The 24,677-nt window shown below is 40.5% G+C and overlaps 2 protein-coding genes across 3 annotated transcripts in view; one reads left to right on the forward strand and one right to left on the reverse strand.

Moving 5' to 3' along the window:
* Positions 1–19,320, forward strand: TRMT61B (tRNA methyltransferase 61B). Of its 2 annotated transcripts, XM_048512408.1 has the most exons (7): positions 1–1,068; positions 1,592–1,694; positions 5,863–6,053; positions 9,048–9,136; positions 16,818–17,029; positions 18,748–18,819; positions 18,996–19,320. In XM_048512408.1, exons 1-7 carry the CDS (start codon positions 220–222, stop codon positions 19,061–19,063), a joined length of 1,584 nt encoding a protein of 527 aa, XP_048368365.1. In that variant the 5' UTR covers positions 1–219; the 3' UTR covers positions 19,064–19,320. The 2 variants fall into 2 exon arrangements, with proteins under 2 accessions (XP_048368365.1, XP_048368457.1); XM_048512500.1 differs by lacking the exons at positions 18,748–18,819; positions 18,996–19,320 and having other exon boundaries at positions 16,844–17,023.
* Positions 19,284–24,677, reverse strand: part of SPDYA (speedy/RINGO cell cycle regulator family member A) — an 11,394-nt gene continuing 6,000 nt past the window's right edge. Inside the window, exons 4-6 of the mRNA XM_048512631.1 lie at positions 23,046–23,217; positions 20,611–20,893; positions 19,284–19,372 (exon numbers count right to left, since the gene is read on the reverse strand). Coding sequence (XP_048368588.1) covers positions 19,284–19,372; positions 20,611–20,893; positions 23,046–23,217 — 544 coding nt within the window. The remainder of the gene's footprint in view (positions 19,373–20,610; positions 20,894–23,045; positions 23,218–24,677) is intronic.

Below are 24,677 nucleotides of genomic sequence, written 5' to 3' on the forward strand. Positions count from 1 at the left end.
GGCGCGGAGGAGGCGTGCCGCGCGCGTGTCTGCGAGTGAGCTGGAAGTCATAGGAGAGTTGGCGGGCTGTTGCGGGAGATGGTCGGGTGCTAGGAAATGCAATCCTCACCCAGTCTAGGAGAATCCATAGAGATGCGCATCCGTTCGTCCCTGAGACCGCTGCTGATTTAGAGAACAGGAGGGCGTTGCTTGGAGGGGTCCACATCAGGAATAGGAGCTATGCGCTGCTGGAGGGGGCGGCTGGGCTTGCAGGCATGGCGAGGAATGACCTGGGCGGCTGCGGTGAGCAAAGCGAAGAGGAAGCAAACCCTGCGGGGTGGCGAGAGAAGCATGTGCAGTTTCCAAGGCAGAGTTCCCACGATCCGCGGCGGCCGGACGAGTGAACAGCAGCAAGGACCATGGGGCAGCGCAAAGCACGTGGTTGCTCTGCAAACGATCAGCTCCCCCGTCTTAAACTGCAGATTGTTTTCTAGTAATGCAGGGAACGGCGATGAGTCAGAAGGGCAGGACGATCCTCCTGTTTTCGTGCCACCGGTATTTCAGCGGGTCTCTTCTCAGCTCCCGGGGAACCGTAGGAGGAGGGCGTGGGAAAAATCTCTGTCCCCTTTGGAAAGAGTGAGTCGGCTGGTACCCGAGGAATTCCTTTCTGAGGAGATCAGTGCCATGAGGAACTCTGAGATCAAAGAATCCAAGCAAGAGCCCCCTGCGGGGGAACAGGACTCCTCTCTTTTCTCAAGAAGTATTCCGCAAGCACAGTCTCACTTGAATCAAGGGTTGGCACCTGAACATCTTCTTAACTCAGCATCCAAAAATATCCCCCTCCAAGTAGGGGAGCTGATTCTAGCAGAGTTCCAGAGACGTTACTCAGACATTAAAAAATTGTTCAGATTAACTGCAGGCGGCATGCTGAACGGCAGCTGGGGAACCATTCACTTTGTGGAGATTGTAGGCAAACTTCCTGGACAATTGTTCTTGACCTCCATTGGTCGGATTGTCCTAATAAGGAGGCCAACCTTAGAAGAATATGTGCTGCTCATGAGGAGAGGACCAACTATTTCCTATCCAAAGGTAGAGCAAACCTGCATTTGGGAGGGCAGCCCCGCAATCTACATACCCAATATTGACAGGATACTTTGACATAGACTGGAGGGAAGCTAACGTCCCCATCTTCAAAATCTGGAAAAAAGAGGACCCAAACAATTACTGCCCAGTCTACCAGGGAAGATTCTAGATCAGATAATTAAACAGACAGCCTGTAAGCACTTAGAAAGGAATGTTGTGCTCACTAAAAGTCAACATAGGTTTCTCAGGAACAAATCATGTCAGACTAATATTATTTCTTTTGAGCACTTTGCTCCTACCTCTTGAAAAAATCAAGTCCAGCACAGCTGTTACTCTGGTTTCTGAACCTTCATCAAACACATATTTATTTCCAAGCTCTTCTCTGCAGCTGGACTGGAATTCCATGTTAAATGTGGAATTTGAAATTTCCAGTACCAAAGATCAGTGTGGGTGTTGAATGTGTAAAATAACCAAATTAAACATGGTTTGGTTGGCAGCTTTATAAATACTTGCACTCTGTTCTGTTCAGGATATGGCTGCAATGCTGCTGCTTATGGATCTCAATCAAGGAGACAAAGTGCTGGAAGTTGGTTCTGGTTCTGGTGCTTTGAGTTTATTTCTATCAAGAGCAGGTAAATATTGTTCATACAGGAGAAGACTTGATTAATGCCTAATTTCCAACTGTATCTCACCCCTGTCATTCATCTTGCAGTGATCATGCCCAAATTTACTTTTTGGTATAAGATCTTCAGAAATGAGACCTCCCATCCCCTTTCAGCCACGCCATAGAACTTGGTAAACCTTATAATCACAAGGGAGTTAAATCCAGATGATTAAATGAATGTCTGCAGTTTTGGGTTTGGTACACGTGACAATTGGGATGTAAACATCTTGTAGTTATTGGAGAGCCCATGGCCCATCCATAGAATATCTGGTTTGCATGCAGCAGGTCACAGGTTCAGTCCCTGGTGCTTCCAGTTGAAAGAATCAGTGTAGGAGATGACATGAAAGGCTTCTGTCTGAGACCCTGGAGAACTGCTACCAATTAGAGCCAGCAATACTGACCTTGATAGAAATGGTCTGACTCAATATAAGACATCTTTGCTTTAGTGCAAAGTCACACTTTCAAAAAAGATCACAGGTGCAGCACTGTGTTTTCCATGGAGCACCAGATAGTTTACATGGGATTATTCCATTGGGTACTCTTAACAATTTTATAAAATGGGTTATATTGGGAGACTAGCTTGTAATATAACCAGTAAACTCCATGGCTGAGTGTATATTGGAACCTAGGGTTCCTCCCATCCCATTGGTTCAGTTCTCATCCGATCACCTATATGTATGAAACAGCTAACATCAGTAATTACTGTTGGGCACCCCTTTTGGCCAATCTATTCACCCAAATCAATGACTCAGGCCTCATTCCTAAGCCTTGGCTATCTGCAGTCATTGTACCTATTTATAAAAAAGGTGACCCATCGGATCCTGCCAACTTCCGCCCAATTAGTTTGACATCAGTCATTGGGAAAATATATGCTAAGACACTTCTACCCAAACTACAGGCCTGGACGATTCATCAGAACATCATTGGCCCAGAGCAAATAGGCTTCACGAGGGGGAAATCCAATCGTTAGACTATGCTATGCTTCTTACGATTTGGTTAATAAATACTCCAAAGTCCAAGAAGCATATCTCTTATGCGTTGCCTTTCATTGATTTGAAGGCAAAGCTTTTACAGTCTTCTAGAGAACGTGCTTTGGAATATATTCGCTATACAAGGAATAGACAATAAAACTCGTTTTCTAAGCAGGCAACTTTCTACCAACACAAACTGCAGAGAGTTAAGTGCTCACGTGAAGGTCTCGTATGACTGGATTCTATTTCTACCTTTGGAAAGGTGTGAGGCAAGGCTGTGTGTTAGCACCAACCCTTTTCAATTTATTTTTGAGTGACCTTCCATCAGCCTTATTGGAAATTAATAACCATGCCCCTAAATTACCGTATATACTCGCGTATAAGTCGACCCGCTTATAAGTCGAGGCACCTAATTTTACCACAAAAAACTGGGAAAACTTATTGACTCGCGTATAAGTCGAGGGTGGGAAATGCAGCAGCTGCTGGTAAATTTCAAAAATAAAAATAGATGCCAATAAAATTACATCAATTGAGGCATCAGTAGGTTAAATGTTTTTGAATATTTATTTAAAAGAAAAACAGTAAACTGGCTCTGTAAGTGGAAAAGAGGGTCAACAAGAACAATATGGTATCAACAATAACTTTAAAAGTACAAAAACCTTAGCTCAATCAGCAACCAAGCTAAAACACAAGAGTTAAAATCCTTCAAAACTGGATTCCTCCTCCTCATCTGTATGTCCAAATGTTACTTCCAACTTCTAGATTTTAAGAGGGATATTATCAGAAATGGAAAATCTACTTATTAGCTTCCATTGTAAAACAATGGGGATGGGGCATCCCCTTTGGGGGTCAATAACTTTGGATACCCTGACTCCAAACTTCACCAAACCTGGTTGGTATCATAAGAGATTTCCTCCTGATGAGATTTGCCAGAAGTTTGGTGAAGTTTGGTTCAGAGGGTCCAAAGTTATGGACCCTCAAAAGGGTAGCCCCATCTACTAATAGCTCCCATTGAAAACAATGGGGAATGGGGGCACCTCCTTTGGGGGTCCATAACTTTAGACCCCCTGAACCAAACTTTACCAAACTTGGCTGGTATCATCAGGAGTGTCTTCTGGGGGTACCCTGAAATTTTGGTGCCGCTAGCATAAAAACTGCGCCCCCTGCTGGCCGGCAAAGTAAAAACACAAAAAAAATTTTAATGACCCGCATATAAGTCGAGGGGAGCTTTTTCAGCATTAAAATGTGCTGAAAAATTCGACTTATACATGAGTATATATGGTAGGCTCAAGGCATATTCCAATACTTCTATATGCTGATGATACCATCTTTCTATCTCGCTCAAAAGTTGGACTTAGTCGACTGCTGAATAGATGTGGGCAGTACTGTACAGATAACGGACTAGTCATCAATTATCAAAAGACCAAGATTTTGATCTTTGCCAAACAATACAAAAAACATAACTGGGCGATTAATAAAGTGCCAGTGGAGCAGGTTAACCAATACAAATATCTTGGAATTACATTTTCTTATAACCTCTCCTGGTTACCCCACAAAAAAGCTGCTATTGCAGCTGCTACCATCAGTTATTCTGCCATTGCACGCTTCTTTTATGGAAAGGGCCACTCCCTTGTCCTACAGCAGCACTGTAAAAATCTTTAACTCTAAGATAGAAGCGCAGTTACTTTTATGGAGTACCTATCTGGCTCCAAGCAGTTGACGACCTTGAATAACAATCACTGTCCAATCCAAATTTTTCCTTGAAATGTAATGGGCCCAAGCAAACTGTGGTGACCGCGATGCTGCTCCTCTGTTTGTAGAACTATCAGCCAAAATTCATTATTAGTTTATAGGGCTTGGTTGAGAGCTTTTAAATTTTGGCTTCAGCTTCTGCATTTCTCGTGATGTGATGAGCACCTCGCATGATTCACCTACTTTGTCTGATAACTCAGGCTAATCCATGGTTCTCTGATCGAAGCAGAAAGATTGAAATCTACTTGGTATATCTCTCGACCTCGCTTTTCTCCTCTGGCCTATCTAGTTCAGAATCCTACAACTTGTTAAAACAAAAAATTGTTGGAAAGCCGGTAATGGATTAATTTCATTTAGGGCTGCTATGAAAACTTGTTCACCCTCTACATCTTTCAATCACCCCTATATCAAACATCAGGATGGCTCTCTATTTGTATTTTTTTTTTTGACTAATCCAATGCAGAGAAGAGCTCCTCTGCTACACTTGCAGCCGCCTTAATGTTTTCCTCCGCTTTTCATTAAGGCAGTAGATTTTAACAACTCTTGGAAATGAGCGAAAGAGGTATGCTCTTGTGGTTGAACAACAAATTGAAACATTGGCACATCAACTGCTTTGCTGCCCTAAATCTGCTAATATCAGATCAAAATATTCCAATATTCTTTCTAGGATACCTAGTGAAATGGGAGAATCAGGTAGACTTCCTTTCCTTCTGGACAATTCTGACAATGAAACTTGTGAATTGGTTGCACAATTTTTACTGGAGGTGATGCACAATCAATAATTTATATTTTATCTTAAACCTTTGTATTTGTATACCTTTTATCTCAGGTTTTTTATTGTGTTATGATTATTGTTATGCCAAATAAAGGCTTATTATTATTATAGTAATGACTGTTTTCTAATATTTCCCATTTGCATTAGTTTCTTTGCAGAATATGATAATGACATGTGTCCTGCCCCTGTCCCCAAGCCTATTGACAATCTGACAACTAAGGATGATGAATAGTGGGAGGGAAATCATGTGTAGAGTGACCAGCCATTCATCATTTCTCCTTTATGCCTCTGACAAACACTCCTAAAAATGAAAGTGGGGGATTCTTTAGATTAATGAGAGAATTCTCATGCTAAATGCACTTTCTGGCCTGCTTAGAGTTTGGTAGACTGTAACATTTGTTAACAGATTTGTTGCCATGTTCATTTACTTAATTTAATTGATCAATTAGTTGAAAGTAGGATAACCAGTGAACTGAAATGTCTTTAATTAGTTGACAGACCTGTTTGTAATTATGCACTGCTTGTAATACCCGGGAAGAAGAGAGAGCTACCAATAATGCATTAATTTATTTCCATGCAATTTGCTAAATCATGTATGAGAATGATCAGCATTTGAGTTCTGTTTCATTTGTTTCTAGTTGGACCACTAGGCAACGTTATGAGTTATGAAGTCAGAAAAGACCACCACAGCATAGCTAAGACAAACTACCAGAACTGGTGTGCTGCATGGAAATTAGCACATGTTGTAGAGTGGCCAGATAATGTGGAATTCATTAATGAAGATATTGCAACAGCAGCCGAAGATCTGAAAATGGAAACATTTGATGCGGTAATTTCTTCATTTTTATTTTTAAGGAAACATCCTTTCTGTAATGGTCATACTCTCCTGAGAATCTAGAGATGTGTGGTAACAAAAAAACTGATCTTTCAAAACTCAAAAGCAAATACTGTAAACATCTCGAGCAACATTAATGCTTTGATTCATAAATGTATATTTCCATTCTCATAGCTCACACACAGCTTATTCACATCTGCTGTGGGTATAATAAGATAATTACTTATGCTGGAGGCACCAGTTGCTGCAAAATAGCTCTTGCATCCAAAAATATCTACTCTAGGTTTATTTGTTTTTAAAAGCATTTATTTCACAGAATCATTTTTGGTCATAACAAAGACATCACAAACTTGGTACCATGCCAGAGGTCTGAGTAGTAGCTCGGAATATTTTTCTTAACTGAAAAGTAGTCTTCATGGAGAACATAAGAAGATCTCCACCAGATCAGACCAATAGTCCGTCAAATCTGACATCTTGTCTCACAAAGTGACCAACCAGTTCCTCTGGAGGGCCGACAACAGGACATTGTTGCTTTCTGGCTTTGGGATTCAGAGGATGACTTCCTCTGAATGTGGAGGTTTCCTTCAGTCACCATGGCTATTAGCCACTAATAGACCCTTATCCTTCTTGGATCTGTCTAATCCCCTTTTGCAGATTTCTATGCCTGTAGCCACCACCATGTCTTCTGGCAGCAAAATTGTTTTAGATATTGCATGTGGCCATCACTACATTCTCTTGTCTTAATTATGTACGTTACCTATTCTGAGCCTGGCCGTTGGGTGGGAAAGAACAGGGTAGCAAGTCTAATAAAATAAAAAATAAAACAATTTTTGACATTTTGATTGCTAGCTGTGTAAAGAAGTACTTATTTTTGTCTATCCTGAATCTACTGCCCATCACCTTAATTAGATGCCCTCAAGTTCTTGTGTTTTGGGAGAAGGAGAAAAATTTATCTTTGTCAACTCTTTCCATGCCAAACATAATTACATAAACCTCTGTCTTATCCTTCCTTAGTCATCTCTTTTTCTAAACTGAAAAGTCTCAGACTGTTCAGTTTTTCTTCATAGGGAAGGCACTCCAACCTCCTAACCATCTTGGTTGCCCTCTTCTGTACTTGTTCCACCTCTACAATGTCATTTTTGAGGTATACTCAAACTGCACACAGTATTCAAAATGAGGCTACAAAATGAGGCTACACCATTGATCTATATGGGGATATTATTGTGCCAGCTGTTTTATTGTCAACCCTTTTCCTAACACTTCCTAACATAGAGTTTGTCTTTTTCACCACTCGGTTGACACTTTCATATTGTGATCCCAAGATCTTTTGCCCTCTCAGTCTTAGCAAGTTCAGACCCCATTAGCCGATACTTTAAGGTGGGATTTTTTGGCCCAGGGTGCATCACCTTATGCTTATCAGCAATGAACTTAATTTGCCACATTGTTGCCCACTCACCCAATTTGTGGAGAACCTCCGGGAGCTCTTCACAGTCATCCTTGATTTTCACCATCCTGAATAAATTTGTGTCATTTGCAAACTCATCCCTACTTCCAGATAATTTATGAACAAATTAAATAGCACTGACCCTCCTAACAATGCTTGTTGGATCCCACTTCTTCCCTCCAACGTGAGAACAGTCCATTTATTCCTACTCTTTCTGTTCCTATTAACGCAGAGGTTTGTGACTCCTGGCATATATTTCAATTGTTTTGTTTACATCTAGAGATGTGCATTCTAAATGGGACCTAAGCATCCTTTCCTCTCAAATATGAACCCTTCAAATAGTGACAGAAGCTTCTGTTTTGTACAAAAGGCATTCCAGGATATTTACGTGTATTGGCTTATTTACAGCTTACTCTTATATATAGCATTATTTAAGGTCAATAAGGCCCCGTGGTCCACAGTGTTAAACTACAGTACTATAGTCTAAGCTCTGCTCACAACCTGAGTTTGATCTCGATGGAAGTCAGTTCCAGGAAGCTAGCTCAAGGTTGACTCAGCCTTCCATCCTTCTGAGGTTGGTAAAATGAGTACAGTAGTTTGCTGGAGATAAAGGGTAGATGACTGAGGAAGGCAAACTACCCCAAGCAAATAGTCTGCCTACTAAATGTCGTGATGTGATGCCATCCCATGGGTCAGTAATAACCCTATGCTTGCACAGGGACTATTTTTACATTTAAGACTACATGAAGTGGCTTGCAAGCCCAGCATAACTGTCAGTATCTGGTGATCATCTGTTAACATAATTTGAAGCCTTAATTGAGCATCTAATCTTTGGACAAGGCATTGCTGGACATTTCTTGACATAACTGGGCACAAACTGGATGACTTAAAGTCACCAAAAACCAACTTACTTCCATACACTACTAAGAGGGACAGAGTTGCCTTAAAATACCCGCCCCCCAATTTTAACAAGCAGCCCAATCCAGATAGAGGGAGACAGAATCCTCAGAGGAAACAATGTGTTTGTCCCCTCTGCTATGTAAGGGGCAGCCCTGCTGGTGCAGAGGGCAAACACACCGGTGGCCAGCCGCCCCTCTGCTCCACAGTGCCAAAACCTAGAGGTCTGGTGTGCTGTGGAGCTGCGACGGGATCACCAGCCTCCAGGCTCTTGGAGAGCGTAAGCCATTGTGGCCAATAGGGGGATTCGGGTGACAGGAGGGATTTCAAATTTGTCTTCCCTTTGGTGCAGCCTGGTCTTCGCCATGTCAGCACTGGCCACCGCAGCATAGATTCACAATTTGGATTGTGCTGCTAGTTCCATCATAAAAAAAAATTCCCAATCCCACAGGTTTTAGGAAACTATGTATAGCTGAATAAATATCATCCTCCTTGCTTGATGCCTTCTTTAAATTTCATCTGTATTTATTTAGTTATGTCTATCCTAGTTTTCTTTCCCCTGGGGACTTAAAGTGGCTCATAAAGAGTCAAAAAGATATAATCTAGATTCATGAACTGAAAATGAACGGCATATGTTTCCTCTATAGATAGCTTTGGATATGGTCACCCCTCAGAAGGCTTTGCCTGTGATCCCAAGTCTTAAACAAGGAGGTGTTTGTGCTGTATATGTTGCAAAGTAAGTATTCTTCTCATTCATAAGTTTCTTTGCTTTGCCAAAATTTGGCTATGAGTTTCATCTCAGAGGCCTTATGAAGGATTTGTGCTAACATTCCTGCTCAATAGTTGTATTGGTTTCTGCTGCTTAAGTAATTAGTGGTATCTACCATATATGGTTTCTCTGAAGTGATTTAAAAAATGTAAATGAAGGCAACAACGGTTTATTTCAGCTAGCCTCCAGATGAACCCATTCAGGATTGGTGCTGTTCTGTTGGTTGGTTCTGCACTTTCCCCTGACAGGTTACTTAATTTGACTATTTCTGCTGCTTGTTAACCTTTATTAAGGGATAACTGAGGATGCCATCAGCATTTTCTTTTCTTTTTTTAAAAATTTTATTAAATTTAAAATACATACATATTATATAACCAGTAAAAGCAAGAAAAAGAAGAAAAGAAGAAAAGAGGGGGGGGGAAAGTAAAAATCTTATTATCTAACATCTTTCCTGCAATCCAACACAATTCCTACAAAATTTATACAAAACAATTCGTTTCACATAAAACTAAAATGACTTCACAAGTGAACTCTGTTGACTTTATCTTCGTCCATCACTTTGTTGCAATCAATCTGTCGTTCTAAATTCCAAAAGAAGAAAATAATCATATACATTATGGCTTATATCTCTGTAAAAAAAAAAAAAGAAGTAACATCCTCTAATATCTAATATATATCTTACCTATCTTAACTTACTATAATTATCAGTTACATGTCTCTTAATACAGTTCTGTTTTCATGTACATATTCTTGTATCTTTATTTGGTCTTTCCATCCAGGTATACTAGATACGGTTGCCAAATTTCGTTATATTTTTCTGGGTTGTCTCTCAAAATCCATGTTAATTTATCACACCATTATTTCATAAATCCTTTTTTTCCCATTTCAAGATTTTTTTTTTTTATAGGGTGTAACATTTTTCCAGTTTTGATTTATTTCTAATTCAGTCACTGTTATTAACAAGAGTGACATACTTTAAATTATTTTATCATTTGTAATTCCCAAGATGAATATCTCCGGTCTCCTTTTTAACTTGATTTTAAAAATCTTATTTATTGTATTAATCACTTTATTCCAAAATGTAACCACTTTTCCACATTTCCACCACATGTGGAATAACGTTCCTTCATATTTTTTACAATTCCAACATCTGACATTAGCATCTTTACTTATCTTTGCTAATCTAGTGGGAGTGTAGTGCCATCTATAAAAAGTTTTATAGAAGTTTTCTTTTAAGTTTTGGCAACACATAAATTTATTATAATTTTTCCACAATAGCTCCCACTCTTCCATTTTTATTTCTTTTTTAATATCTTTTGCCCATGAGATCATATTTGTTTTAACAATTTCTTTTTCTGTTTTATACTTTAGTAGTAGGTTATACATCTTTTTAACTATATTACGATCATTTTTAAGTACATTTATGTCTAATTCTTCATCCTCCTTTGCAAAATTCCAATTTACTTTATCTTTCTCAAAAATCTCTTTCATTTGCCAGTATGTGAACCATCCACATTTAATTCCCTCTTGTGTAAGTTCCTCTCTTTCTTTTAGTACCCTCCTTGAGTTTACTTTTTTGAGTGTCTCCTTATATGTGGGCCATTTTTTAAGGTCAGCATGTTCTTTATTTTGTATAGTTTCAGATCTTGAGACCCAAATGGGTGTTTTTTGGTAAAAAAATATTTCTATAGTTATTCCACACCCTTCCTAATGCTTTCCTTATTATATGTGAATAGAAATTTCGGTAGTTTTTTGACTGTTCTACTGGCCATAAAAAATCGTGCCATCCTCTCATTAAATTAAATCCTTCTATTGCCAGCAAGTGTTCATTATCTAATGAGATCCAATCTTTAATCCACAGAATGGCGTTTGCTTCAAAATATGTATATAGGTCCGGCACCGTTAGTCCTCCCCTCGTCTTTGAGTCTATCATGTTAATATAATTAATTCGAGGTTTCCCTTTTCCCCAAATAAACTTAATGATTTCTTTTTGCCAATTTTGTACCGGTTTTTTTGAGAGGATTATTGGCAAATTTCTAAATAAAAATATCAATTTAGGTATTACATATGTTTTAACTATGTTTATCCTACCCAAAAAGGATACTGTAATATTTGTCCATTGATTTAACATATTTTTAATTTCTTTCCAAACTGTGACGTAATTGTCTTCAAATAGATAGTTATTTTTCCCTCTGAGCCAAATTCCTAAATATGTAACCTTATTTGTTAATTCGAACCCGGTGAATTGAAAAATTTCTCCTTTTTCCTTTTGTGGAATATTTAACGTTAGAACCTTTGTCTTTTCGTTATTAATTTTTAGTCCTGCTATTCTTCCATATTCTTCAATTCACGCGACAATTTTTCTTACTTGGCCTTTTGTAGGGTTTTCTATAATCACTGTAACATCAGTCTCCAGACAATGCTTTGTAATTTGTAACTCTGTCCTTTTATATTCATCCCTTTCCATTGTTCCACCAAATTCATTTTTTTAAACAAAATTTCTATGTAAATTATAAAAAGTAGAGGAGACAGGGGACACCCCTGTCTAGTTCCTTTAGTAATTGGGAAGGGTTTCGATGAACTATTATTTATTATTAATTGTGCTTCTTGATCTAAGTATAATTTATCAATTGCCGTAAAAAAATTTCCTTTTATTCCCATTTTTTAAATTGTTTCTTTCAGGAATATCCAATTTACGTTGTCAAATGCTTTGGCTGCATCGAGAAATATTAACGCCGTTTTTTGGTCTATTTTTTTTCCATATACTCTATCAGGTCAATCAAAATCCTAATATTGTCTTTTGTTTCTCTATTTGGTAGAAATCCTGATTGATGAATGTTTATATAATTTCTCAGACACCCCTTAAGTCTTTTAGCTAGAATTGAAGTAAAAATTTTGTAGTCCTGATTCAGCAACGAAATGGGTCTAAATTGTTTTTTAGTTATTTCTACATCTTTTTCTTTAGGTATTAATACTATATGTGTTTTGGACCATGATTCTGGTGGTTTCCCTCCTTCCATTATTTCATTGAAAATCCTCTCCAACAAAGGGACAATTAAATCTGTAGTAATTTTGTAAAACTTATCTGTTATTTTGTCTGGTCCCGGGGATTTATCTTTCTTTAAATTTTTGATTGTTTCCAGAATTTCTTCTTTACTAATTGGGTTATTTAAAGATTCTTGTATTTCCTGCTTAACTTGTGGGATCTCAATATCTTTTGTGTATTTTTCTATTTCTTGCACACTTGAATTAGAAGATTCTTTATATAAATTGGCGAAATAATTCACCAAAATCTCTTCGATCTTTTTTTCCTCTGTTATTATTTTACCATCTTCTTTTAGTTTCGATATTAATCTATCATTTCTTTGTTTTTTAACTTACTTGTTAACCATTTTCCAGGTTTGTTCGCCCATTCAATTTTTTTTTGCTTTAAATATTTTAGGTTTTTTGCTATCTCATTTGTATATTCACTTTCAAGTTGATGTTTAATTTTATCAATTTCTTTTTTTAATTTCTTATTGCCAGGTCTTTTTTTAAGTTCCTGTTCTGTCTTAATTAATTGCTGTTGCAAAGTCTTTTGTTTTAAACGTTTCTTTTTATTATGTCTTGAACTCATAGCTATTAATTCACCTCTGGTGGAAGCTTTCAAGGCATCCCACATCATCATTACGTTCTTCACAGAATTTTCATTGATTTCTATGAATTCCTCAGCCCCAATCAGTCTATTTTTATAATCCTCTATATTTAAGATGAAATCATTTATTCTGAAATTTGTCCTCTTCTTCTGGATATTTAATTTCCATACCACTGGGCTGTGATCTGATATGGAGCATTCCAGTATCTGAATATTCTCAGTATGGATCACAAGCTCTTCTGTTGTCCAAATCATATCTATTCTTGTGTAACACTTGTATCTGTGCGAATAGAAAGTGTAATCTCTTTGGTTACCTTTACATTCTCTCCATACATCCTTCACTTTTATTTGATCAATCAAATTAAAAAATTTCTTTGGTAACTTATTGGTATGTATACATTGTTTACCTTTTCTATCTACATTGGAATCTACCAGTCCATTAAAGTCACCCATCAGGATTTGGCTATCATATGTATTTTGTAGTAATTCTTCCTGTAATTTACCGTAGAAATTACTTTTTTTCTGGTTAGGAGCATATATACCTACTAACAGTATTTTTTTCCCATCACAGTCAATTTCTACTCCTACGTATCTTCCTAAGTTATCGTTAAATCTTAGAATTGGGTTTAAATTTTCTTTAACATAAATAGCCACTCCTCTTTTCTTCTTTTTTGAGGAGGAGCAAAAGAGTTTACCCAAACCTCTGTATTGTAAAAGTTTTTCTTCGTATCTTTTAACATGCGTTTCCTGAAAACAGGAAATTTCTGGGTTCAGCTTCTTGACATAATTAAAGACTTTCTTTCGTTTCACAGGGCTATTTAATCTGTTCACATTAAGCGAGAAGATATTCATAGGCATATTATTGCTTTCTATTACTTTAAACAGTAGAGGTCGAGAGGCTGGGATTCCTCTTAAACAAATCAATCTTACCAACTGGTGCACTTGTTATGCATAATAACATCAATTATATTCTTACTGTTAATGTTTTTATTCCAATAAAAATAGGCTATTTACCTATATTAATATACTTACATTTAATCTAACATAACTTTACTTAAATATCAATTCTCCCCTCCCCCTAAATTATTTACTTAATTAATCAAAATAAGATAACCGTCTAGGTGGATTTTCCCTCCCCCCTTATTTCTGTTCTTACTAAAGAATTAAGTACAAAATAAAAGTTAATAAGGAATTTCCCTCCCACCTTTTCTTCCTCTACTTCCGTTACATCAATTTATTTTTCTGTAACTTTTCTAGACAGTCATTAGCTTCTTGCACGTTGTTGATATTGCGTCGTTTGGATTTATATGTAAATGACAGTCCTTCTATTATATTCCAACGGAAAGTTATCCGGTTATCTTTCAGCCACATAGTCAAAGGTTTGTATAGTAGTCTTTTGTCCAAAATGTATTGGGGAGTCTCTTTCAGAACTATTATCTCCTGACCTTGTATTCTGAATCTATCCTTTGAATGTTTTTGAAGGATGTCATCTCTTGTCGTCTTCCTCCAAAAGGTAACCAAGACATCTCTTGGGGTCCTCCTTGTTCTGGCCATTCTAGAGTTAACTCTAAAAACTTTTTCGATATTTGCTTCTACTTTTAATTCTCGTATTTTAAGGAAAGAGGCTATTGCGTTGGTAATAATTCCTTTTAAATCTTCATTATCCTGTTCTTGAATTCCTCTCAGGCGCAGGGTATTCTCCTTTGTTTTTAATTCTATTAAAGCCATTTGAACCTGCATGTGATCTAATTCTTGTTTCATTAACTCATTCTGGCTTTCTAGTGTAGCCACTGAGTCTTTTGTGCTTTTGACTTCATTTTGAACCTCTTTTATTACTGTTTCCATTTTCTTTAATTCATTTAAGTCCTTCTTAATATCTTGTATTTCATTCCCTAACTTATTATAATGGTCATCCAATTTATTAAATCTGTCTTTGGTTTCCTCCTGGAAGTGTTTAGTCTCTTCCTGAAAGGAAGTAGATGCTTTTTGGAGACATGTAGTCATTTCCAATAATTTTTCCAATTTAAGGTGTAGTTCCCCATTTGCTTTTTCTGGAGTCATAACCTCCATAGTCATTTTGCCATTATTCTTTTGTTTAGTGGCTATCATTTCTAAAGTGCAGGGAGAAATTCTCTCAGTTTCAGTCAAGTTCTAACTTTTTTTTTTCCTCCTGGGTACGTTTTGTTTTCCCACCAGGGGGTGTAAGCAGCAAGTTGAGTGCACCTTCTAATATCCCAAGCCTCTATCCTCCACTGTATTTGTATTAGCCACTCATTCTCACTTTGTTTGAGTTAGTAAGAAATAGTCTGTAATGCTACTCAACCGGCCCTTCGTCTTCACTCTGATATTCCTCCCCTCTTAGTTCGATTAGATCTTTGTTTTTCTTACTTTACTCTCCTCACTTATCATGTCACTACGTCTCCTTCACCTCCCAACGTCATGGCTCATTAACCTCCGTCTGTCTCTCTGCTCTAACGTACTTCACCTCCTCCTTCGGTGAATAATTAAAGTGAGAGGCACAACTCGTATTTTAAACATGCCCGCAGAGTTCACTTTCTTCTCGTCACCAATTTAGAGTCTGTTTTGTTTCACCTTCAAAAGACTGTCAAGCCCCCTCTGCCTTCTGTTTCAATGCTCCTCAAACCCTCTTCCGCCTTTACTTGCGGTTGCTGAAGCTCCCGTTGCAGCGCTTGAATGCACCGCCCCCGCTTCTGCCGCCGCCCGAAGCCTCCGTTCCAAACCGGAGTTTCACGACGCTGGAAAGGGGCTATTTTTCCCCAGGCTTCCGCTAACCCCTTTATCTGTCGAGGGGCCCAAGGTTGGTGAGTTACCTTGGGGGGAATGGTCAATAGTAGAGGGTTGGGATGCCGCACGACGCGTCTTGCGGCTGGTATCCTTGGGGGTTGACCCGGAAGTCCTGCCATCAGCATTTTCGATATATTGTTAAATTTGTTTTTTTAAAAAAATAATTCTACATTGGTTTGTATATTCGTGTTTAGAAATGGTATAGAATATTGTTGGTATCTCTGTTGGGGAAAAGCTGGATAAAAATCATATAATTTAACCGTTTTGTGGATGTTATGACTGAAAAAAGGACTTTACATATTTTAATTAAATAAAACAAATGAATTTCTAAAGAGTTAGATTTAATGGCAGCCATCAGGTTTTTTTAAAAAATTCTTAAATTAGTGTTCTCTGGCAGCTGGCAGCATAGTTTCACAAAATGCTTGCTTTATTAATTAATTAATTAATTAATTAATTAATTAATTAAGCTTGTCAGTTAAATAGATAAATAAACTCCGTACATTCAGTACTGGTCATTATTAAAATACAGTGCTCAAATTACAACACTTCATTACAAAAGGCAACAGATGGCGTCCAACAGCTCCCCTCGCTGTTAAAGGGGGGGCGCACATCAGCGGCTGGCCTCCCCAAAAGCCCGGTGGAACAGCTCAGTCTTACAGGTCCCGCAGGGCCTGGACAGCTGGAGGGAGAGCATTCCACCAGGCAGGGGCCAGGACCGTAAAAGCCCTGGCCCGAGTGGAAGCCAGCCGCATCATGGAGGGGCCGGGGACCACCAGCAAATTGGCCTCTGCTGAGCGTAGAGGCCGAATTGGGACATATGGGGTCAGACGGTCCCGTAAGTACAAGTGTCCCAGACCGCGTAAGGCCTTAAAGGTCCAATACCTTGAAAATGATTCGGAACTCAACTGGGAGCCAGTTTATTTTATAGATGAAAGCTCTTTAGGTGAACAGATTTTTGTAGTCCAGGCAAGAGATTTATTGTAGACAACAGACATTTTGCTTGAATGTGGGGGAATTGTGATGAATTCAAAACCGTAGTCTTTTGAAAAATTAAATACTGAAGCTGCAGTTCCCACCATTCTGAAAGTACAGTCAGACTGACCTCTGAAGGAACAGGGATAGGCTCAGGCTGCAAAGACGACTGTACCTTAAACATTTGTCTGAAGAAAGATTCATTGGTGATATTTATAAACTGAATTCCTCTACAAGTATCACACAGGTTATTGCTCTCTTAGAAGCTATCCACACCAGCAAGTCAACTCTTTTTTGTGAGAAGATTGTGGAAGTAACACATAGAGACTGGTTAATACGCACCGTGATGCAAAAAAGTGGCAGTGCTTTCCAGCACATGAAATGCAAGGAAAATATGGTTGATGATCCAACTTGCAGTAGTGAAAATGAGGAGCAGTCTGCGGAACAGGGTAAAGATGGTATTTTGTGACCATAACTGGAATATGAAACTGCTGCCTTTTAACATGTCTGAACCATTGGCCCATCTAACTCAGTATGTCAATGATTCTCAAACTTTTTGAAGACACGCTTCTAAAATTACTGTAATTCTGAAGACCTTTTGCAAAGTAATTCCCTGTCCGAAGTATAAAACACAGGAATCTCACATCGGTTAACACTGAACAAATTTATATTCTATGTTTCATATTTAGTGTTTCGAAACATGGCCATTTTGCACATTAAGCAAAAGAAAAATCAGATTTTCTTCCCAGAGCCTTAGTCATTCTTAATCTTGTTCCTTCTCCTTCCTGCCCTTGCAACTTGCTTATGAGTGTGTTATGGCCCACAGTTTGAGAATCACTGATCTGCTCTGACTGGCAGTGGCTTTCCTGGCCTTCAAGCAGAGAAGCTGCTGGTTCTTTCCCAGTGCTTGGGACCTGAACTAGAGTAGCCACAGATTAAACCTGGGTTCTTTTGCATGCAAAGGAAATAATCCGTCATGAAGTACAATCCTTCCCAGGTGCTGCAGTCCCGTATCAGGGAGATCTGGATCTTAATATAAAAAGCCATTAACAATCTGGTCCTCTGAGGACCAGTAAATGGCTACCAAGCTTGTGAGCTATGCAGCATGACAGAGGGTTTGGTGTTTGCTGCTGTTTTGACTGGGTGAAGTACTGTTTTGACTGGGGGAAGTAAAAACCAGTAGAAGGGCAATGGGGATGCCAGGAAGAAAGGAACAAAAGTTAAAAATGGGAAAAAAGTAGAAGAGCTATTTAAGACACCAAGAAAAATGAAGGATGCTGGACAACGTCTTTGTTTGTTTTATTTGACAATGCACCCCACTCAAATTTCACTTGAGCCATTAGAGGTTTCAGACACTCTCTCTTCTTCCATCTGAAATGTCTGGATCAGTGATTCCCAACCAGGGTTCCGTGGTACCCTGGGGTGCCGTGAGCATGTCCCAGGAGTACCGCAGCAATGCTACCAACCCCCTTCACTTTTGTGTCTTTCCACCGGTGTCTTCCACCGGTGCCAGAAAGGACATGGAGCTGGCCCAGGGGGCAGGACCTGCCGCAAGGTCAGCAGCCACTTCCCGCCCCACAGTGCTTCCCTTCACCCTGGGAGGAGAAGGTGGGGGGGATGGCAAGCAGGGGCACTGGGAGGGGAAGATGGGGGGGATGGCAGGGGTACCATGAGATATGAAAAGTGAGGTCAAGGGTACCGTTAAGTCGAAAATGTTGGGAAACACTGGTCTGGAAAATACTCCCCTACTTTATAAGGATAATGTCTCTGAAATATTTTAAAGGCTTTAGTCAGGACAGTGAAATACTTCTTCAGAATATCCCTTTTTCTGACAGGCGATGTTCCTGCCCCCTTCTGTCATTGCCTTCCTTTGGTAGATATCCTTTTGCTGGGTCCTTGTGTGTCACAACTGAGACTAACATGGATTGCACCATGTTTTGATCAATGGACCATGTATTCTTGAGCAACAGTAGAGCAAAAGGTCCTCTTAGAAGACTCTGATCCTCAACATACTTATTTTGTTGCTTGTGGTTTAGAGGCTGCAGGGAAGAGTTGAACGGAGGTGTTCTTATTTATGGGTTGTATTTAAGTTTTATGGTTTTATTGTTCAAAATCTCAATAAGAACAGGGGGTCTGAATGAAATGACCAATGTTTGCTTTATTTCAGAGGTTTCTGTTTCTGACAGAGCAAAAACACTGTATGTCGCTAGACCTCACCACTGGCAAACTAGTCACACAGGTGAGAATAGTTTGGTAAATATATCTTGTGCATTCATTACTATTGCAACGTTTTTCATAAACACAACTTTTCAAAAAAGAAATACAATGAATAAAAACGCATAACCCTTTAAGATTACTTATTAATTACACAAATACTTCATCACGAATTCTGATGGTATGTTTCTCCTAAAATAGTGTTTCTTGTCAAACTCCGGAAATTTAACCCCCCAAATCCAAAAACGTCTCCAGATACCGAGTGCTAATTTGAAGACTTCATTTTGCCAGAATTGGACAACAAAAGGACTAAGTGCATTTCTTGGAAGCTACAACTTTTATTTCTGCTGACAATGTATATACGAAGCCAAGGATAGAACTTAAAGAATAAAATACTTAGCTTAGACAACAAATATTTTTAATTGTATCTTGTATCAGAAGGTTCATTGCATTTCCTGACAATATGTAAAGTTATGGCTGGAAGCATACTTATTCTTCATTTCCAGTAAACCACTCCATGGATTTATCTTGACTTATGTAATTATTTTTTCTTCCTTTGTTGAGTACTTTGTTGCAATCTATGAAAAATTAGGACAAGACGTAAATATTGGAAGTATAGGGAAGATTACAGTACAGTTTATTTTGCATGACTTGTCTTCCTTTGTCATATACAGGACAGGTTACATTTAAGGAAGCCTGAAATGCAACTTTCGGATAAGTATACTTGCATTGTTCAGCTAAAAAACAGACTGGCCAGAGAAATTTCATTCCATCTACTGTTCTTCTCTCTGGGTTGTATTCTTTGTTTTTTCCCATTATTACAAGGCCACTTCCATTGGCAGAGGAGGGAGAGGTAATGTTCTCTTCCATCTATTCCTGGGTTTCCCTAAGTCCCAGGAAATGCATTTCAGAGATTTTACAGCAGGAAGCTAGACCTAACTCCATGACCTGGAAGTTGCACCCTCCTTTAGTTTATTTTGCTGAATACCAAATGCTGCTTTGTTATTCTGTGCATGGCTCTGTCTCATCAATTGGGAAATATGAAGAATCAATTCTTGTCTTGGCCATTGTTGGAGGTGTCTTTGACAGCAGTGACAGAAGAATGATGGGGAACTAATTTTGACCCCACCCCTTGTCTGTTTCTTGACCCTGAGCACACCAGATCTGGCTCCCAAGCACACCCATCAGCATAGTGAACAACTGAGACCATCCCAGTCCATCCTTCAGCATGGAAGAGGGTCATCAGCATTCTGGGCTTGTGCTATAAAGGACTGCCCACTGCAATGGAAGCCTTAGTGATAGCACTGGAGAGTGGGGGAAAGTGAGAGACTGTATCACATGCCTTCCCGATCCCTGCTGTGCTGTTTTCCCCGTCTGCAAATTGCCTTTTCCCTGTGAGGGAGGGGGGCACTGAAGGTAAGGGTGTCAGAAATCTTGGTTCATCTGTCTGCTTTTAGACTGACTGTAAATGATAACTCCTGGAAGGAATGGAAGTAGAACAGAGATCTAAGTGTGAATTTAATCACACTTAATCACCATCACACTTAATCACAGGTGAGGTTTCAGTACCCTCCCCCCTTTCATCCATGTAGAAACCCATATTTTTCTGCATACCTGGTGAGTCCCTAGGTAAAGACTCTGATATTGTACATGAGAGGATCCATTGTGTTGATTTTGTCACCCATGCAAGAGTCAACCAGTTTACTATTAGGCATGGTGACTGAAATTAGTGGGACTTATGCATGGCTTAACATGCTTATAACCGGGGTACAAAACTTCTAGTAGAAAAATTACTTTGGTGCAGATTAGATCATACCTTGGGGAAAACAGTGAGGAGGTGGCTCAAGAAGCACTTGACAGTCATTGAATCCCTGAGGAATGTGTTGCTCCATCATTTCCAGAGTGCCACTGGAGGAAGAGGATGATAGCCCCAGCCTTACATATCTTGTCTTTTTCCCACAAATTGAACAATTAACAGGTGTGGCATTGGGGCCTTGAGGCAGGTGCACTTCATCATGGCTATGACTTCTTGTAGCACCACTGTGATACAGAGAGCGTTCCCTCTGCCATATATAATGTGCTGGAGCAATAGCTATTACCTGTGAAAGAGAATCTATTCTGAAGTGGGGCTATAACAGACAAAACAACAGCAACAAATACTGCACAGAAATAATCAAAGCTAAGTAATAGTGGGTTTTTAAAATTGTCAATAAACACTTGCATAATGCCTTTCAGGAGTGGCCTTCCAATTCTTAGGGTAGTTCTTAATAGTCTGGGGAAAGTATGGACAGTAAGCATGCCCTAAGATTTCCGTTAACTGAAAGTCCAAACCAATGCATGCTTATTTTACAGAGAGCCATAATGAAATCAGTAGCTCCTGCTTCTAAGCCAAGGGTCGGGAACGTGCGGCTCCCCCGCCCCTGCACAGTGGCTCCAGACACAACACAGCTGTCCGGGAGCAGGGACTCTCCCTTCCCCGGACTTCACCGAGGTCATCCCCTGACTGCGGGCGCTCCGGCAAGTGAGAGCGCCATGGAGACGGCTGGCGGCAGCCCTCCTCCTTCTGCTAAGGTCGACAGCAGCGGGGAGCGGCAGGCAGCTACCGAGCCTGGCCCCAGCGAGCTGGCTGGGACCAGAGGGAGGACAGGGTCGCTGGCGGCGGCGTGGTGTGGAGCCCGTAGACTTGGCCGAATCCGCCAGGGCGGCGGGCGGCAAGGAGAGCCGCGCCCCCTCAGCGGGACGACGGCCACAGCCGCAGAGGGCACCAGCAGGCGCTGGAACTGACGCCCAGACGGGCGAGGAGGAGGGAGGGAAGCAGGAGGAGGAACCCAACGCCCAGATGGGGCCAAGGTGACAGCGGCGTGGCGTGGAGGCAGCAGACTTGGCCGAATCGGCCAAGGCGGTGGGCGGCAAGGGGAGTCGTGCCTGCTCAGCGGGATGACGGCCACAGCCGCAGAGGGTACCAGCAGGCACCGGAACCGATGCCTGGACAGGCGAGGAGGAGGGAGGGAAGCAGGAGGAGGAACCCAACACCCAGACGGGGCCCGAGGTGGAGAGGACTTGGCAAGCTCTGGAGGGGATAAAAGGTGGAGGGCTGCACGCAGAAGAGGTCAGTGTGCTGAGTAGCGAGACGAAGAGGGAGAAGGACATGAGAAACCGGGAGAAAGAAAAAGGACGAGGTGGGGAAAACGGAGGAGAAGGTGGTGCCAGGGAAAGTCAGAAAGAGGGGAGCACTCCGTGCCAGACAACTCAGAGGTCCTGGTGTCCCAAGTCTCACCCCAGCTGCCCAGGCAAGCTGTGGCCACAATGACTGCCACAGCAGGCATGCAGCTGCCGCCACTGAGCCATCCGCTACAAAAAAGGGTTCCCTCCACATCTTCTCTCCCTCCAGTGCACGCGCCCATGAGGCTCCACCCTTTCCCCCGCACACCCCCACAAAAAATGTTCAAAATGTGTTCTCTACACAAATAAAATACAATTTTCTCTGTAGCACCTCATGGACTCCACAAGCAACACACTACAACTGTCTACTCTATAGAAAGTGTAAAGGCAAAAAAAAAAACCATATACAGGGCTATCCTCATTTCAAATGTCAAAAAGTATCTGCGGCTCCAAGTGCCCTCCCCTCTGTGGAAAATGGGTCCAAATGGCTCCCTGCGTGACAAAGGTTCCCGACCCCTGTTCTAAGCAAACATGATTGAATTGGCTGCTTTTCTATGAAAATTACATAAGAATGCAGGATCTGGCTTCTAGGTATCGTCATATTACTTTAATCGTGCAATGTGTTTGTGTTTCACTCATACAGGGGAAAGCTCTAGTTTACCATTTACCAAAATGGTAATTGCCAGATTTCGCCCATGGTTTATTCAAGATAAATTATTAATTGGAACATTTTAAAAATATGCTAAAAATTCAGCAGTGAAACTGAGCCAGTCTTAATGATTCTGTGCATGTTTAAAATAGTTATTTTACACAGTTGCCGAAAAGTACAAGAGATGAATTTGCTTATTAAAATTCAGCTGCTCTTCCACATTCTGTCAAATAATTCATTGGCTGTATCCTTCCATCCTACTTGGCTAATGGGAATATGTTCTGTCAGGTCAGGGAACCTTCCTGCAAGAGGCTTCCCACTGGCAAAAGAGCCTGTTATATCTGAGGAAGACTCCTTGTTCCAGAGGAACGTGTCATCACTAGCTGGTAGAACACAACTCATAGTAGACAAAACATGCATATATAATAAACATTTCTTACTTCCTCACAGCAGCGTCTGCTTACAATAGCCCTGTAGTCCATCTTGCTCCAGAGTTCATCCCTTAACTTTAGGAAGTCAGGAAAGACCTTCCTCCAGGATTTTCCTAAGGCCCATGGAAATATCTCATACTTTGACTCTTCATCATCTTCTTCAACTGTATTTGCCAAGTACCTTCAAGGATACAAACTGTGAATAACCTGAGTATGATTTTAACAATAGATATCTACTACTAGATCTCCCTTTTCTTTTTTAGTTGTACATATTGTCATCCCCAATTGATCAAAGCAGTTTAGAGGGAAAATGTCTACAAATTGGTGTGGATCCTACCCCTGTCCTATCATTCTACTGAGCAAAATTTATTTACTTATCTATTTGTTAAAAGAAGAAAGCTCTTCTGTTGGACAAAGTACCACTTAAGTTGGAGGAAGGCTACTTGGATCCACCCTATATTTTAAATGGTGGGGAAAAAAAGATCAATTGTTTATCTAACTGGCCTAACCAAAAATTGGAATTGAGTTTGTTTTAGACACCAAAATGATTAGAAATTAAAGCTGGCACAGAATCCAGCATCTACAAAATATTGATATAAGGTTGGAACCCATCAGCTTTCCTGCTGCTAGTACATGGGGAAAGAAGGTTCCTTTTGATCCTCAAAGGGCTGTGGCTGGGGACTGTGTCACCTGCATGCACAAAAGACCACAAGATGAGGCTGCCATGGGGAGGGGCCACAATTGAACTCTAACTAGTTAAAAAAGAATAACTGAAGAAGATGACAAGCAAAGTTTGATGTAGATAAGTGTAAGGTGATGCATACTGGAACAAGAAATCTCAGCATCAAATATATGCTAATGGCATTTGAATTGGTTGAAACTGAGAGGGAAAGAGACTTTGGGTCGTAGTAGATAGCTTGATCAAAATTTAAACCCAATGAGCCACAGTGGTGAAAAAGGCTGTCTGGGATTGACACCTCCGTCACTACACTTACCTCAGAGGATTGCAAGCCCCAAGGCTGGGGTGGTCATCTGTCAAGTTGCAGCAGGGAATGGCCTTGAGAGAGTCTACTTGTGTGTTCCAGCTGGCTCTCGGTGGTCTGCTCAGCAGCAGAAGCAAGTTTGTACCAGAGATTACCTAGGCACTGAGAGCCAGAGGAACTCTGACAAAGGGGCAGGGAAAGCAGGCAGCACTGACCATCTTAGATGAAGTTGGGTGGGGGCGCCAGCTCTATAAAGAAGTCCAAGGAGAAGGGCCAGTGGGCTGACCAAGGCACGGATCCATTTGCCCAGGGACTGCCTATCATTCCCCAGGACTGAGTTGGGGAAGGAGGATTGACTGAGCCCAAGATTGACTCACACTTGGTGAAACATTTGAAAGGCCTGTCCAGGATTAGAAAGGAATGAAGAGCCAGACCCATTCTGTGGCATGTGGGACTATGTAATTTGCAAAGCAGACTGGGAATTAGATGAAAATATACCCCCGCCCCTTGCTCTATGCTGAGGCTCTATCCTGGGGCACTTTCCCGACGAAAAGCAGGGTGAGACAGGCCCAGACTCAGACCTGACCTCAATGGAACCCAACAAAGACAAACTCTGTGCTGAGGAGGAGTAGGGAAAGGGATGAAAATAAAACAGTCT

Source organism: Sphaerodactylus townsendi, linkage group LG01, assembly GCF_021028975.2.
Source record: "Sphaerodactylus townsendi isolate TG3544 linkage group LG01, MPM_Stown_v2.3, whole genome shotgun sequence".
NCBI lineage: Eukaryota > Metazoa > Chordata > Lepidosauria > Squamata > Sphaerodactylidae > Sphaerodactylus > Sphaerodactylus townsendi.